The sequence below is a fragment of the Spodoptera frugiperda genome, chromosome 14, assembly GCF_023101765.2.
Source record: "Spodoptera frugiperda isolate SF20-4 chromosome 14, AGI-APGP_CSIRO_Sfru_2.0, whole genome shotgun sequence".
Taxonomy (NCBI): Eukaryota; Metazoa; Arthropoda; class Insecta; order Lepidoptera; family Noctuidae; genus Spodoptera; species Spodoptera frugiperda.
Genome location: NC_064225.1, coordinates 9,642,673 through 9,659,486, shown reverse-complemented (window position 1 = coordinate 9,659,486; position 16,814 = coordinate 9,642,673). Strand labels below are relative to the sequence as shown.

At 34.6% G+C, this 16,814-nt stretch overlaps 2 protein-coding genes across 13 annotated transcripts in view; one reads left to right on the top strand and one right to left on the bottom strand.

The window, feature by feature from the left end:
- The window catches only part of LOC118279234 (protein lingerer), a 36,888-nt gene extending 30,643 nt beyond the window's left edge, over positions 1–6,245 (bottom strand). For 11 of the 12 annotated variants that reach the window (XM_050698361.1, XM_050698366.1, XM_050698368.1 and 8 more), the window contains exon 1: positions 6,091–6,245. The gene's annotated coding sequence lies outside the window, so the exon portion shown is untranslated. Of the gene's footprint in view, positions 1–6,026 lie in introns of all 12 variants that reach the window. The other variant, XM_050698362.1, reaches the window with a different exon arrangement.
- A 961-nt stretch (positions 6,246–7,206) lies between these two features.
- Positions 7,207–10,793, top strand: LOC118279260 (uncharacterized). The gene is made up of 5 exons (XM_035598903.2): positions 7,207–7,456; positions 8,206–8,352; positions 8,465–8,601; positions 9,029–9,237; positions 9,769–10,793. The coding sequence occupies exons 1-5, from the start codon at positions 7,303–7,305 to the stop codon at positions 10,733–10,735; spliced, it is 1,614 nt and encodes a 537-aa protein (XP_035454796.2). The 5' UTR covers positions 7,207–7,302; the 3' UTR covers positions 10,736–10,793.
- The last annotated feature ends 6,021 nt before the right edge of the window (positions 10,794–16,814 follow it).

The window sequence follows — 16,814 nt, the reverse complement described above, 5'->3', positions numbered from 1 at the left end:
TTCGTCTATAAGACTTCGGTGAAAAAAAATAACTACCTACTTTTTTCTATTATCCTGAATGAATGGATGTTTGGTGCCCACGCGATTGGAATCGCAAACGTAACGCTATTCTATTGTGAGATTGTGGGTGGAATCCCCTTACACAAGTAGTTGCTTCATTGAAAATCAACATTGGGAACTCCTACCCACCGCAAATATAAGCTATTTTGTTTATTTTACAAAATATGAAGCTTTCAGTATCCGAATATGGATACTAAACGTTAGTACCGGAGGGTTTAGTACGAGTTTGTTTTACGTTTAAGGAGATCGCGATCGGCGGTCTGATTGGTTGGTTCATTCACACCGGCCAATCAGAGCGCCGAACGCGGTCTCATTTCGATTTCGTTGAACGTAAAGCAAACTCTTATTAAGGCCCCAGTAGATGTAGAATTAAATCCAAAATCTTTATAAGTCAAAGGAATACATCTTTCTATGTGATTAATGTAAAGGAGTCAACTCCTTTATATTAAATGCGATGTCTATCACTAGTAACAGCTAAAACATTTTCTATTCTGACTCAGAAAACCACATGGCAAGCCGAAAACGTATGAAAACAAATAAAAACGCGAGTAAACCGTGATTCGTGGCGAAAGTAGACGGTACATTGATTTGTTTACGCTTACTGGTCGTAAAAAAATATTGTACACTAGACGATGCGGTGTTGTCTAGTGTAGAATATTTAGCTTACAATCTCTATTATATTACGACCTTTTATGCGACAACAATAACTTTTGTGATATGTCCCATTGATATGTAGGACTAAAACAGTATGCAGTTGCAAAAGGAAAAAAACTGGAGGTCCTGTAGCAAATAAGGTCACAGAATAAAGTATGCACCCCAAAGTTCTCGCACACGTTTATGCAATTTATTATCTGTTGCATTGTGCGCTGAAACTCGCAGCCGTGAAGGAAATTCGGTCAAGGCAACATTGCTTATTTAGTTCAACGCAAACTTGCTCTCAAGCTAATTTCATTTGAGAATTTTCTGATAATAACCGCGTAATGACTTAATGAGTCACAACTATACTTTCTTGGTCACTTAATGGTTACTTAACCCAGTCCTTAGCAAATGTTTTCAATACAAAATCGTTACTACGGAATAGTTTTAGTAATCATTAACTGTCTCTGAGTGCGGCAGTTAGTCCTGACTCACGCTTTACGTAACCATAACTAAGAACACTACAAACTAAAAACCTCCTTCGTAAATACACATTTTGTTAGGCTATGACTCATGCAAAACCGCATTCTTCAACTTCGTAACCGACCAAAAACAACACACTTACTTATCTATCAAAACATGCACGAGGCACAAAGTCATTCAGCCTGCAATGTCAATAAATATGGCGGGCTGTCATTTGCTTGCGACTCCTGTTATTATTGTGGTACAACGTGCAGCGTATGGCGCGGTTTTACCTCCACTGTTGTATTGGATATAACAGGTGGTGTGTAATTATGACGTAATTACAGGTAGGGAAATTAGCCACGTGGGACTTTGTGGTAGGACGAGAAAGTAACAGCAGCAATACAAACATGAAATATGCATAATAGTCAGAGTACTAATTAAATTGGAACTTACTTTTTCTATTTATTTACTAGATAGAAAGAGCTAATACTACGACTTACTCAGCCAATCAGAATTAACTCCTGAGATCCCACACTTAGGTGTTTTGAATTATTATCACGTATTAATGAAATGCACGATTGTATTTTAACTGCAAAGAGCCACACTACTCTTTAAAAACACGCGTAAACAAATTAGCACAATGTTTGATATTTGCACCATGAAATGTTACTAGAGAGCAACTGTCTAGGAAAGCCTCTACAAGAGATTGAGAAAGCACACCGCAATTTAAACCATTAACAATTATAATAAGTGATCATTTAGAAATGAGACAAGTAGAAATCCATTAAAGAGTAATCAAACCTTAATTTCGATAACCACACTATTAGAATATTTGCTTAATAAATTGCCATTATTTGTTATTAGTTAATAGCTAAAAATACGTCAAAAGTACATTCCCGCCAAAAGAAATGCAAAGTGTTCCCAAAAGAAGGTTGTCTGGATTAAACTGGTTTGTGTGATAAGACAGCCCATTGTACTTAAAATACTGTTACAATGTAATTAAATAATAAGTCTCTGTATGTGTGCAATATAAGTATAAATAAACCTCATATTTTTTAGAAAATAATAATGTGTAAAGATTACTTTATGTCCCTAAATTCCTACAGACCTGGGAATAACTTAAAAGAAATGTTTTAAATTCCAGTAAATCTGCAGAATAAAAGTTAGTAGTCAATATACTTGAGAACACGCGACCGAAACCGCGGGAAATACCAGTAGAACATAAAAACTGAAACATTAATAAGAAACCAGGAAGTAAAGGTTTGTTGCCAAGTTTGGCTGCAAACATTGTTAGTTAGAAATGGTGCCAAGTCTATTAATGATTCTTTACTGCTTATCAATCTGAATGTATTTGTGTATGAACATTCATAACAACTTTAGATAAGGAGGCTAGTCCTGACATGAAAACTTCTTGGTGAATCTGCAGAAATGAAAGTGCCCGGGGCTGAGGAAAACCTAGTGGGTTTACCGGTGTTCTGGCTCGAAAAGCAGGAGTAGGAATGGGGTGGTTTTTAGTCAGTAAGAGTTTGGTACTCCCTCTTGCATAGCATAAAGTTGGAGAAGACATTGGATGAATCTCCCCAGAGATGAAGTTGTTTGAAAATATTGTTGTATCTGATTTTAATATGATTAGGATTTAAATCTGATATTAAACAATATTCTTTATCGGATTCCAATATTTACTATGAATCTTACTGAAGGGTTTGTTTGTTTGAACACGCTAATCTCTGGAACTAGTGGTTCAATTTGAAAATATCTTTTTGTGATGGATAGTCCAATTATTGAGGGAGGATATAGGCTATAAAATAGGGGCCTAGCAGCGAGGATGGAACTGAAGTAAAGTGGAAGGAAAAGTGGCGGGAAAATAGGGCTGTAGTAAATTTTTTGTTGTTTCAACATAAATTAAATATAGTTGGAATTCTGACCGGAAAATTACAGACAAATAATGCCTTAACAACCTACTCACAAGTAAAAGAATAAACATTTTAATTTGAACCTCAGAGTGTAAGATAAACCACAAATGAATAAAAACAACATCAAAACATTAGCTATTAGCTTATGTAAAGTCCAAATCAATATACAAATAGAAAACATACCTAATTATTATTTGTACAAGATTCTGTCAATAACACTCAATTGGTCGCACAGTGAGGTCAAGGTGCCTTTTGCATTAAATTACTTGCATAATAACAACCAAAGGATTCATTGTACTAAGTTTTCAAAAAGGATATAATTATCTAGGTTAGTAGGATTTATAGTTTACTAAGTTGTTGATAAAATTGCTGGCTAATTGGTAAACAAACACATCGACGCTGGAAAGGCAAAATGTATTAAGCGCCACTTTGGTCGAAAATGAGTTATATATACCGTTGAAATCGCCTGATTTTTCTCTTTCGAATGGTATATGTCACGCCTTAATATGAGCATTTTGATGGCGGTTAATACACCGGTGATTTTAGACTTTTTCGTATATTTTTTTGTTTTAAATCCATTCATTTTTTTACTTTGGCTCATAAAGCGTACATGATAGTAACAAACTATTGATAAGTCATTTATATCTGCTTAAATTTACAACTAGATTTGGTTTAAAACTCTTTACCTTTCCATTTTTCTAAAAAATTACGCAATAAAACATTTTACAGATTGGCAATTATTATAAAATCTACACATAAGTCAATTTCCCATAGAATATAACACATTTTTCTAGCTCATTTTATGCAGCTTTTTGTTCGTTAAAACATCTTTTACCTGGACACGGTGAGTATGGTTAACTGACTTAAGTCAATTTTACCTAACCAAGATTATGGGCCTGCGTTGTATTAACTCCAAAATCTTGGACACGAAGACACCTAGATTATTTTCTATTATTACATTTCATAGTAAACATTATTTGTAATAACTATTTTGATTTTCAATGAAAAAGCTCCAGTAATTAATTAGTTATGAATTTTTTTGCAAAATTTGAAACTTCAAATCGCCCTACTGAACAATTCATATAATGGCGGTTAATACATTTTGCCTTTCCAGCGTCGACATGCTACCTAAGATTTGACTTAAAGCTAATAGCTTGATAGTGGCTTTGCACAAATTTCCTCATGGAATAAAAAGTCCTATTACCCAAGTCAATTCACACCCTGCCTTTATTCACTGGTTTAAACGTGATTGACTGACAAACATCCAAACACACAAACTTTAACATTTATAATATTAAATGTGATCTGTCTACAATTCAGAGACTAAAACATTTATTTTGTAGTCAATCACACTACCCTTCTTTACCTAATTTCTAAATGTAATCAGTCTATTCCTACTTTAGCTGAGATGAAATTCAATCATGTTGTTGCCTAGTAGAAGCCTTAAAATCTTTTTACCATCTATAAAAGATTAAATATTAACAAAATAAATAAATGGAAATAGAGGTCATTAAAAAGTTTACTACACCTATTAAACTCTGGACACAGCTAGTATAAGCTAATGAGTTTATACTTGAAATTCTTGTAATTCTTTATAAATAGCCATAACTATTAATAATTTTATTCTATAATAGTCATTAATATGGTCTTGTAATAGCTTGTATTGTTTTAGAATTCTTAGATAATAAAAGAAAAGGAATTCTCTTATTCAAGTTACAGCAAGCAAAATAGAAAATAGCATGAATGGAAATGTTACTGTATTATGTGATGTCCATAGAATAAAAATGTGGAATTTCTTAATGACTGAAGATAAAACTTAAGAATGTAATTATTACTGTTTATTAAATTAATTTGCGACCATTAAACATGTCAGTTTCACTAGAAATAATTTTACCTGTTTTGATGTTGTTTTCTACCTACATAATAAAACTATTAGAAGATTATTGTAAATATAAGATGCTTTGAAGCACTTGTATTAGCAAAATTGCTAGAATGTTAGTATTAGACTGTTAGAAAGGTCATTGAACTTGACACTGATGAAATTTGAATAAAGATGACAAAATAGTACCATTTCTGCTGTAGATGTTATAAACAATGTTGTAACAAGCAGGTAAATGCTATAATAACTTTGATACCATACTTGTACAGTGAAAACTATTAGAGGAAACCACTAAACAATACTAAATATTAAAACATTAGTGGTAGTATAGTAGAATTCGAGCGTTACTCGTCAGTATTCAGAACTATAGAGGTTGAAAATTGAATATCATGACCGGATTCGCGAAAAAACATTTCGTGAACGCCCAATTCGCGAATTGGAAGTGCATTCAAATAACCTACCGGCGTCTTTGATAACTGCACGATAAATTCTTTAAACATAACTGGAGCCGACGTATTCTACTACTCACCTACAAGGAAAACAATGATATCAAAGTTAATAAGAAAGTTATCGCACCCCGGCTGTCGTGAGAGCGGTAAAATGGTAAACAAAACAAATGGGCGGATCGCGAAAAATTCACTATTTTACCAATCAAAACACACGGAATTACTAATTACTACACATAATTAAGCTTTAGCAACGTCTAAAACAATGATTTAAGGCGTTTTTTTCTGTAATATTTCGCAAAAATCGGAACAATGAATCATTGAGAGTGGCAGTGCAAGGGCACCGTATGAACCACGAAATTTTCGTCATTATTCTACCGGAACGCTGCCGGAAACCTCATGCAGTAGCTGTTTCACGCCATTTCAACAGCTCACGTCATCAGATTCAAGCACCGCCAAGACGAAACTCAATAGGCCAGCGGCACATGTGGGGGACGCCATTCTTGAAGCACCTTTCTTGGTATCAAAATGACAGTCTTTGTTGACGAAATAACCGTGCACAGCACCATTTATCACCTTATTTCCACGCACATGAACACTCAATTTTAGCGCAACGTTAATATTTACCTTATTTCTACAATAATATCGAAAATATAACTAAATTTCTAATAAAATTTACTAATTTCCATACCTGTTAGTGCGCTCAAACGCAAGCTGGTCACGTGACTTTCAAGGGATGGGACATTACTAGAAAAAATCGTAATCGACTTCAGAATGGCCAGTTTTAAGCGAAGTTTTTGATTTAATGTCAAACTTGGTAACTTTAAAATATTAAAATAGATTTTTTAGTGAATTTTATATGCATTTAGAATTTACAAGTATATTTTTAAACTGCATATTGTAAAAACCGGTAAAATTAACAGGGTTGCAAGATAAAATAAAATATAAGTGATTTTTTGCAACTTGAATTTGTTTGATATTTGAACCAAACGTACCTACACATCTTAAAAATCCGTTTTATTTGATAAAAAAGGATGTAAATATTAATTATTCTGGTATAGTATTGTATACTACGTTTGTGTTTGTGTTAATGAACTTTGATACATTTTGATTTTGGCGCCATTTTTAAAGTAATAAGATATGAGATTATATTACTAAAGCCGTTAACAACGTGTAATGGAAAATATTTTTTATGCAAATGATCATAATCTAGAATTAGAAATATTCCTTTTACTCTGTTATGATGAGGAAGAAATAATTGCAACGGTGTCAAGTCAACAAGCGATATGTTCAAGTGCGGAGAGACCTGTATGATGCTGCAGCCATAGCTTGGCTGTGTAAGTACAAAATCAGCAGTTTGAGTCTATCCATCTGCATCGAGGAGTGAAACAATGAGACGTTATTTCTCCCAAATTGTTCACAAATGCTATGGAGGGTATGTTCAATTTGAATTTGGATATTTAAACATTAATGTCTAATAACCGTAACTTAATTTACCGATCTAAATAAAAAGCGGAACGACAGCACTGCTTGAGGGCGTTCCACAGGTAAAAAAATTCGTTGAAAAATTAAAACGATTTGGATTTTGTATATTCTTTGCTAAATTAATTTAAATTACAAAAACAAAATGTAAATAAAACAATATTTTCAGAAAATAAGCTCAAGTGATTTATTGCCATACTTTTACAGTGTCTGTGATTTATTTAACAAAAAGGGCACAATAGCCTATTTACGTAACAATTGCATTATGATTCTGAACGAAACTAAAATAAAAGCTTGTAAAAAAAGTATAACAAACATAACTTTCCCGCTAAATTCAATGTCATGTCAAAAATATTTCACGAAGATTGATTTGTGATTATTTCAGATTTTGTTTAGTGAAACGTTAATGGATGTAAAATAAATGTCGTTGCTGGAGGATATATTCTTACAAGATGAGGCAGACGAAGCTCAAGAGCTGGAAAGAGTGATAGAAGGCGACGAATATGATGAAAGACCTCGTTCACGCGAAGTTACACCAACTAGCGATGACAATGAACCAAAAGAAGATGAAGCAGGTACGGTAATTAAAAACTATTACTAAAGATTCTATATTTACAGTGAAACCTCGTTAAGTGAGACATCAAGGGACCTTCAAATTGGTATCACTTATAGAGGTATTCCACTAACCCAGTGTCTCAGATAACCAGGTATAAATAAACATTTGTCTCATTTACAGAGGGTTCCATTAATGGAGGTGAACATACGGGTTATTTTACATAAAGAGGTGTGATTCTTAAATAAAACAATGTGTGCACATTATAAATGAATAAGAATAAGTAAATCAACAAACAATACGATTTTGTCACAGTTACTGAGGTTTATGCATTAAAATTCACTTCCTGTCTCAGTTATAGAGGTGACTAAGATGATAAATCGAAAGAACGAATCCCAGATATAGAGGGTTGTTTGTCCCACTAATAGAGGTAATTCAGTGCCAATGGGTAGGGACCTCAGTATGAGTTCCATTTGTGGAGGTTTCTCACTTATCCAGGTCCCACTTAACCAAGTTTCACTGTATATGAGTAAATTGTATTTTATTATGTCTTATTGGACCTAACCTCCATAAGCCACAATATACCGGTTTTCTTTAGTACAAATCTAATAAGTCTACAAATCCAAACATTTATATTACAAGATGAACAGTAACTCTTCCGAAACACGTCACAAATAATTAATCTTCGTAATTTAGGTACATTTTGTTCAAAATACTTTGATCAGGTTACTATTAATGTAGACTATTAATTTTAAAACTATATTTTTACAGAGGAGGACAAAAGGCGAGTGGATCCCACTTCAACTAAAGCTAAACGAGTGACGAAGAATCCTAGGTTCTTGTTGAACCCGGCTCGGCTGACAGGACCTAGAGGCATACAGGTCATACCTGACCATTTTAAAGATTTCAAATTTAAAGGTAAGGTCTTTTACTTAACTTGCTATTTATGTAAAGTAAAACGCGTGCACACCTCTGCCTGCTGTAGGATAAAAGGCATGACAATATGATTAGGTAATTCTTAATGTTTCAGGCAAAGGACATGAAAAAGAAGACCTAGATTTAGTGTTAAAGAAATTAGAACATTGGGCATATAGACTGTACCCTAAGTTTCCATTTGAAGACTGTCTGAAGAAGATCGAGACTCTCGGCAAAAAGAGGCCAGTTATGGTAAGACCTAGTATTTATCTGCTAGTATGTTCAATTACAATTAATTTTACAGTTCAATGTGCTGTAGAATCGAACTTTGTGCAGTCAGCACTTCAGTTTAAGTTTAAAACATAAGTAGGTATTTAAAATCTTAAAACTATTTTTGACCCCAAGACAAGTTGCCAAGTTTTATTAGCTTACCATCACTAGTTACTTAGAATCATTCAATAGTTACTTAACCCAGTCCTCAGTAATTGTTTTTGGAACAAAATCATTACTAAGTAATAATTTAATGTCTCTAAGAATGGCAATTAGAGTAGTATATTTACAGTAAGTACCGAAAGGATGCATTTAATTTACCAATTTCATGATACACCATCCGTTTCGAAAGTCCACTGCTACAACATAGAACTCTCACCTTCAATAATTTTCATACACTTCTCCACAGGTCCATCTCCACAAAATCCGCACAGACCAGTTTATATCTGAAGAGACAGTGGTTCAAAAGGACTCCAGTGACGAGGAGACGCAGCCTCCTCAAGAAGAGGATGAGTTTGACAAGCTGTTGCAGCAACAAATTGACCTGGCTAGAGCTACACCTGCACCAGGGTCTGTGAAGAAGGCCATGCCTACTCCTGCTACGCCGTTACAAGACAGGTTGGTTTTGTAGTTAGATTACTTAAAAATAGTGTAGGAGGTGGTAATTTATTCGATAGTATATTTGCTTAGCATCATCAATTTCTATTTCTTTCTTCAAGATTCATTTATCTGTGCTGGGAGACACTTGGTCTAGAATAAAACTGGAGTGTCTGTTTGTATTATTGAAATAACTGCTTTTTACTACAAGCCTTTAATATACATACACCAAAAATATTTTTTTCACAATTTTTGTCTGTCTGTTTATTCTGGCTAATCAGAAATGGCCGGACCGATTTTGACGGCACTGTTAATGCCAATACGGGATTTCAGAAAAATAATGGGATTTTAGAAAAAAAATACCGAAACCTCGTATTCTGTAAAATAAAGGCTATTAATTATTATGTTATCGGCTTACTCACGTAACTGAAACTACCGAGAAAAGCTCTATTATTTCCTATTATTCTCAAGTTAGGTTTAGTAGTAAGAACTAGATATAGTATGTGTCACACCTTCATTACATATCTTCTAACTCAAACTCCTCATTCCCAGATCACCATTCACAATGCCGAAAGCAACCTCATCGCCATCCATAAGTGACGAACAGAAAGAAAGAATGATAAGAAACAGGAAACTAGCTGAAGAGAGACGCTTAGCGCGATTAAAACAAAATTCTACAGAAAATACTAAACAAACCACTGCACACAACATTAGTGGAATTATTGAAGTAGACGAAGAAATAGAGAATAATGTTGGAGCAAAGAAAAACAGATCAAATGTTATAGATAGTTCTGATGATGAATGTGACATCACTACTGTTAAAGAAGCTGTTATAGTTGATGTACATGGGCATAGGACTGAAGCAAGTAAAGAATTAGACGATGATTTTGGTAAAGAGACTGGTAGAAATGATGCTGATATAGAAATGGAAGATAAAACAGTAGCAAATGATGTTATTGTAATCAATGATGGGCTTAAAGAGCCTAGTAATGCTGTAGGAAGTCTTCGTATTGACGATTTAGTTGAAGAAATTATTGATGATAATGTCGCAGTAAAAGAAACGGATATTATCGTAATAAATGACGTCACAGACAGTTATGTTAAACCAAATGTAATTACAGATGAAATTATAGAAATTAAAGATTTAGAAAATACAAATCAAGGTAAAGATAGAAGCGAAGAGATAGTTGTTATAAATGATGAAAATAGTAAAGATGTAGGAATCAATGACAAAAATGATAATGATGTTATTGAAATTAATGGCGCTGAAGAGAATGTAACAAGTAATGCTGTAGTTACAATAGAAAATGAAGACATTACACCAAGTATTGTTGATAATAATAGTAATAAAAGTGTTGAAAAACAAAGTGTACTAGAGGATAATAGTGAATTAAATGTAGTACGCGAAGATTTGCCACAAAATACTGAACAGGAAACACGAATTTTAGATAAGGACACAAAAATAGCTGTGGATGTAGTAGATGATTTGATGGATGTAGATTTTGGTGAGGATTTCTGAATCATTGTAATGTTCATTGTTTAAGTTTTTTATTAATAAAACTGGTATTTATTGAAAATGTTTTACATTTTTTATTTATGACATTCATCCTACTTGTATTTATTACGTTATAGTCTTATATAAGTACTTTTGTTTGGTATTAAAGAAATTTATATGCTTTAATATACTAAAAGTTTTTAAACTAACATGGTCACTAACACTAAATATCGGAAACTCATAGACACAGATAAATATGGTGAATATCCCTTCTCAAGTTCTAATATTAATGTGTAGTTCGCAATGTCCATCGTTCCCGTGGGATAAAATGTAGCCTATGTGTTACTACAGACCATAATCTACCCCTGTTCAAAATTTCATTCCAATCCCTACAGCCGTCGGTTCGGAGCGAGGGGGACTGGGATGCTGACTCCTTCTGCGAAGCAGTCAGGTACCCTTAGTACGAGTTTGCTTTACGTTTAAAGTAATCGAAACGAGAGCGTGTTCAGCGTTCTAATTGGTTAGTCCAATCGTGCCGGCCAATCAGAGCACTGAACGCGCTCTCGTTCCGTTTTCGTTCAACGTAAAGCAAACTCGTACTAAGGGTACAGATTGGTTGGTTTATGCCATATATTTAGCATTTTTATGCGAAGATCTAAGGATACAGGTACATAAGGACACTTACGCAAATAAAAAGCCATAAAATTTAGTACAATTATATATTTTAAAATCACAGATATAAGCTTCAAAAATTAACCGTCTACATTATTTCACGCGTTTATGAGAGATGACAACTAAAAGTGTTTTATGCCATAATAGTCCTTATGAAATCATCTTGGTACTAAACAAAAACGTTTTTCCCTTCAAATTCCTTCCATTGTAGACTCATCTGATATATGAACCTTTGTTTTTAATTACATAGTAAAGTAAAGAACCTAATTAGGATAATCAGAGACATTTAATGATTACTTGAACTATTCCTTAGTAACGATTTTGTTCCGAAAACAATTGCTAAGGACTGGGTTAAGTAACCATTAAATGACCGAGTACGGCAATCACTCTCGTACCTATTCGAGGGCTCGACTACTGTTCATAATATGTGATTATGAACTCCCATCGTAGCTTGAAACTAGTCGAGCACACTCGAATCAGTTAAGTAAGCCGTATTATCATTTTTATTTATATATCAAGGTAGTTTATACAAAAATAAGATGAGAACATAATTTTAAAGATAAATTAGCTTTACATTATAATTTTCAACATTCCAAAATATAGGTATGTTTAACTTAGGCTTCCTATAATATTTTTCAGGATCAAACAATAGAATATCCATAATTACTCAATAATAAACAATTTAAAACTTAATTATAATGTTATCAGCTTACTCATAAATCGAATGCTGCTCATGAATACGAGGCTCTAGCATGGCTTGAAACTAGTCGAATTCCTCGTCAAACAGTTACGTGAGTAAGCCGATAACATAATAATTAATTTAGTATGTCTCACTTGAACTCTTTTTGAAGTAAAGTTCTACCAAAATGTAACTTAATATGATAATGACTACCTACACTACTCGCGAAAGTCCTGGGCAAAGTACTCTGGTTTTTGCAACTGAGTCAAAGGACCCAAAGTTGCTCATGAATAGACATACCGTAAAGAGTGTGGTCACATCGGACTTTAGTCAAATTTTCTTCAGTACTTCAGCGAAATATAAGTTTTTAAACTGACATGGTCACTAACACTAGTATTAGAACTCGAAACGGGATATTTACTCCAGTTCATCCGTGATCATGGCGCTTGCAACAGTGCCGAAATATCGGAAACTCATAGAAATAGAAAAAACATGGTAAATATCCCGTTTCGAGTTCTAATATTCGGCGAGTAGTGTAGAAGAGTTGCCGTAATGTGCACCTCTGCCTACCCCTTCGGGGATATAAGGGGTTGCAATGTAGAAAAGGTAGTAGACAACGCACGAAGCAACTCCTTAGTGTGATGCATAAATCGTTGTGATGTAATTGTGTTTGTAAACGCACCCACGACACTGGAGAAAGTCCTAGTGTGAATAAACAAAACTAATGAATCGATAACTAAGTTACAATGAAATGCAGGTAAATCACTGTGTATGAGTATGACCAACTTAACTTCGACAGTTAAAGCAATAGTGTCTTATTGCCGTACTTAGAGACATTTAATGATTACTTAAACTATTCCTTGTAACAATTTTGTTTATATGGAATAGGTGGTAAACGAGCAGACGAGTCACCTGATGGTAAGCGATCAGCGCCGCCCATGGACACCCGCAACACCAGAGGAGTCACATGTGCGTTGTCGGCCTTTTAAAAAGGAGTATGCTCTTTTCTTGAAGGTTTTAAGGTCGTATCGGTAATTGCTAAAGACTAGGGTTAAGTAACCATTAAATGACTCTGAGTACGGCGATTAATTGCCGATCTTAATCCATCGATTACTTTTTCTAATCCTCTGAATTGTATACTATGAGTTGTGTATACCTTGTAACATAACGCTTTCTAAACAATACACATATCTACAGAACGATTTAAAAGTAAACAAACGTAGTTAAATTAGACGAAACGTTACATACTATATTATCGATATCGATATTTCTGACAGACCACATCTCTATAACGAAATAGAAATCAAGTACCTATTATGTTAGAGACTGTTTCAAAAACATAACCCTCCTTCTGCCGCAGTCGGGTAAAAAGAGTGTACTGTGCCCTTAGTACAATTCGTCAGGTTATACCCGTTAGGAAACACAGACTCCGGCAAAGAGTTCCACTCCCTAGCAGTTCGCACAAGGAAGCTTGAAGCGAAGCGCTTCGTGCGAGTGGGTGGGACATCTACCATGAACTGCTGGCGCTTCGCCGATTGTCTTATGGTTCGATGATGGAAAGGGCTAGGGGGAATAAAGTTGTGCAATTCATCCGCATACTCATCATTATGATCATATCACCCAAAAGCAGTGGCCTGTCTGAAATATCACGAAATTGTAATAATAATCCCATCAAAAACATCCTGTAAAAAACCCAAGTCTCGCAGCTCAGTCTTTCTACCGTCAAAAGTTGTGAGATCCATGTAATACCAAATCGGTTAATCTATTTAGTGTCTACTTGAAGGACCTTCTGTCTTAAGTTATTACATAAGTTATTATCATGCCAATATTAAAAATATTTAACGTTTTAAACAAATAGATCGACTTGGACATCGCTTGATTTGATTATTAGTATGTATCACACTACACAGCACGACGGGCCAGCGACCAACAGGAACGAGAGTTTCAATCGCGTGAGGCGCGAGAGACTAAAGAATCTAATATAATATTGTAATATTCATTTTGTTTTCATGCGATGTCCAAGTCGATCTATTTGTTTAAAACGTTAAATATTTTTAATATTGGCATGATAATAACTTATGTAATAACTTAAGACAGAAGGTCCTTCAAGTAGACACTAAATAGATTAACCGATTTGGTATTACATGGATCTCACAACTTTTGACGGTAGAAAGACTGAGCTGCGAGACTTGGGTTTTTTACAGGATGTTTTTGATGGGATCTCACTTCTTTTTGTAGAGCCTTTCTTTTTGATACCATCTACTTCTAACGAATTTTGTTAAAGGTCTTATGATATTTTCTTATTTTTATATGTAGTCTTCCTCTTTTTCTTTTCCGGTACTACTTCTTGAGCTTCAGCCACAGTTTTTCTCAAAGCCCACTCCCTGTCTCTATGGGCTTTTCTCGGAGGCTTTGATGTCTCAATTTTTGACAAGCCTGGACGGTAACCACCACCAACCACCAACTGCATAAATAACTTTGTAATCCCATATATTTATATGGGATTACAAAGTTATTGATGCAGTTGGTGTATTTGGAAAACTGGACCGAAATTACAAAATATTTAAGTTTTCCCATGATTAAGACACTAAACTCTATATGTATTCCAAATATGAAGCTTCTAAGTCTGCTAGAAGTGCCTTGGACTTTTGATGATCGGTGAGTCAGTGAGTGACAAAATTTAGAAACTTTAACAAGTTGTCATTCTTAAACTACTGGTTCAAATTGACTGAAATTTTAAATATTCCGTGTTTATACAATGCCGGATTAGTTACTGAAGATTCAGGTTTCTTGCTTTATCCACAACCGAATTATAGGGGGTCGAAAAAGGCCCGAATTGCTTCGAGAAAAGGATGGTACGGCCGTGCCGCTTTTTTTTGCTCGACTTGGCGGGGGACTGCCGTGCCCCCAGATAACGATTTTGTACCATTTCTAATACAATTCATACTTATTCCATATGTTACGTGTCTATTATCCTGATTTCACCGTACATTTATAGAGGAATTTGTATAGCACCCGGCGATAAATATTGCACATCTCATCAACAGCTTATAAGTAGCCACTGCAGACCAAAGGTCTCTTCTCGTACGGAGTACGTTTGAGTATTAAACACTAATCACTACGCTTGCTCAATGCTGGTTGGCGATTTCAAACTTGTAATAAGAAATTATAAGTCCATTTTGCCTCACGTTGTTTTCCTTCACCGTTTGTCAGTGGTGTTTAAATAATCTTAGAAAGCGTGGTATATAACAGGCTAAAACCAGTCAAGCAGTTTTCTCAAATCATAGGAAGTTTAGTCCAAATAAATCATCGTAATATCAAACAAAATTGTTTCTTTTTTAAAGCCAATGTGCAATATTTAACGCTAGGTACTATAAATGGAACTGTTTCAGTGCATTTCATGACCTGGTCTTCGCCAAAAAGCGTTAACGCGTCTGCTATTCAATAATGAACTTTATATCTATGTGGCGTAACACTAAAATTATCAAGAGTAATTATTTACAAAATAATATTTGGTTTCACTTCAGTACACCGAATTTTAAAATAAAAACTATGCTTTATTTCCTTTGGTACATATTTTAAAGAAAAAAAAGATCAAGTCGATTTCATAAACCTATTTTACTATAACAGCAACGAATCGTGATTGGCCATCGTAATTACCAATCACATTTCATTACAGACTAGTGAAGCGCACATATCGATAAAAATATCGCCCATCACTGGTAAAATAGAGTTGCGACATGACGCAAAATCTATCATATCGATATTTTGCATTTTTTTTACATTAAAATACGTACGGTAAAGGAAATATACTAAAAACTATAAATTTAAATATCTCACTAGTTGTAGTATATTATTATAAATAGGTTTACGAGTAAACTACAGTTAAACACTCCATTACTATATACAAACGATCATTCACTGACATCGGTATAGCTTTGATAATGAAGAAATTACTGCCATGCGAATTTGATCTCTATTCACTTTACGATAAATTATAGTTTCAAGGAATTGTGATGATTAACACATAGAGTTCAAAATTAAATGTATTACACATCGCATCACTGATGTTACGCGAGACACAAACATGGGCTAAATATCTTTAATAGATTATCGACTTTATTACAAACTCCTAAAGTTCAATTTCAATTAAACATTTTCAACTCTGTCAGTTTCATAAGTTTCCCCTCCCACCCTCCTCAAATAATATCTAGGAAATGAAAACTGCAATTTTAAACTCTAAACTAAGCATTTTAGAGCTCATGATCCCATAGCAAGACCCATAGAAAAATATAGTTTTTAACATTTCGATATAAGTATTGAATTTGACTAGTTGTCAAATATTCTTTATATTAAAGTCAGTGGTATGGTCGTCTAGGCATTTGTATGCGGTCTACTCAAGCCTTATAACGTTCTTAGGTAGTATCCGGAGCTGCGGACTACCTAGCGGGTTTACCGGGGCTCCCGCTCGAAAAGCAGGAGTAGGAACGGGGTGGTTTTTAGTCAGTAAGAGTCTGACACTCCCTCTCGTCTTGTCCAAGGTCTTAGGTAGTCCGGGGCTAACCCACTAAGTAGTGGGCTACTGGGATCTCGGTTCGAATCAGGACTAGGAACGGGGTGGGTTCCAGTTGGTAAGAGTCTGACACACCTAAGGCGAGAGAAGTCATTGGATGATTTTAGTCCGGGGCATAAAAATAGGTCTTAGGTAGTAGACCCCGGCGTCAAAGCAGTAGTAAGAACGGGGTAGGTTCC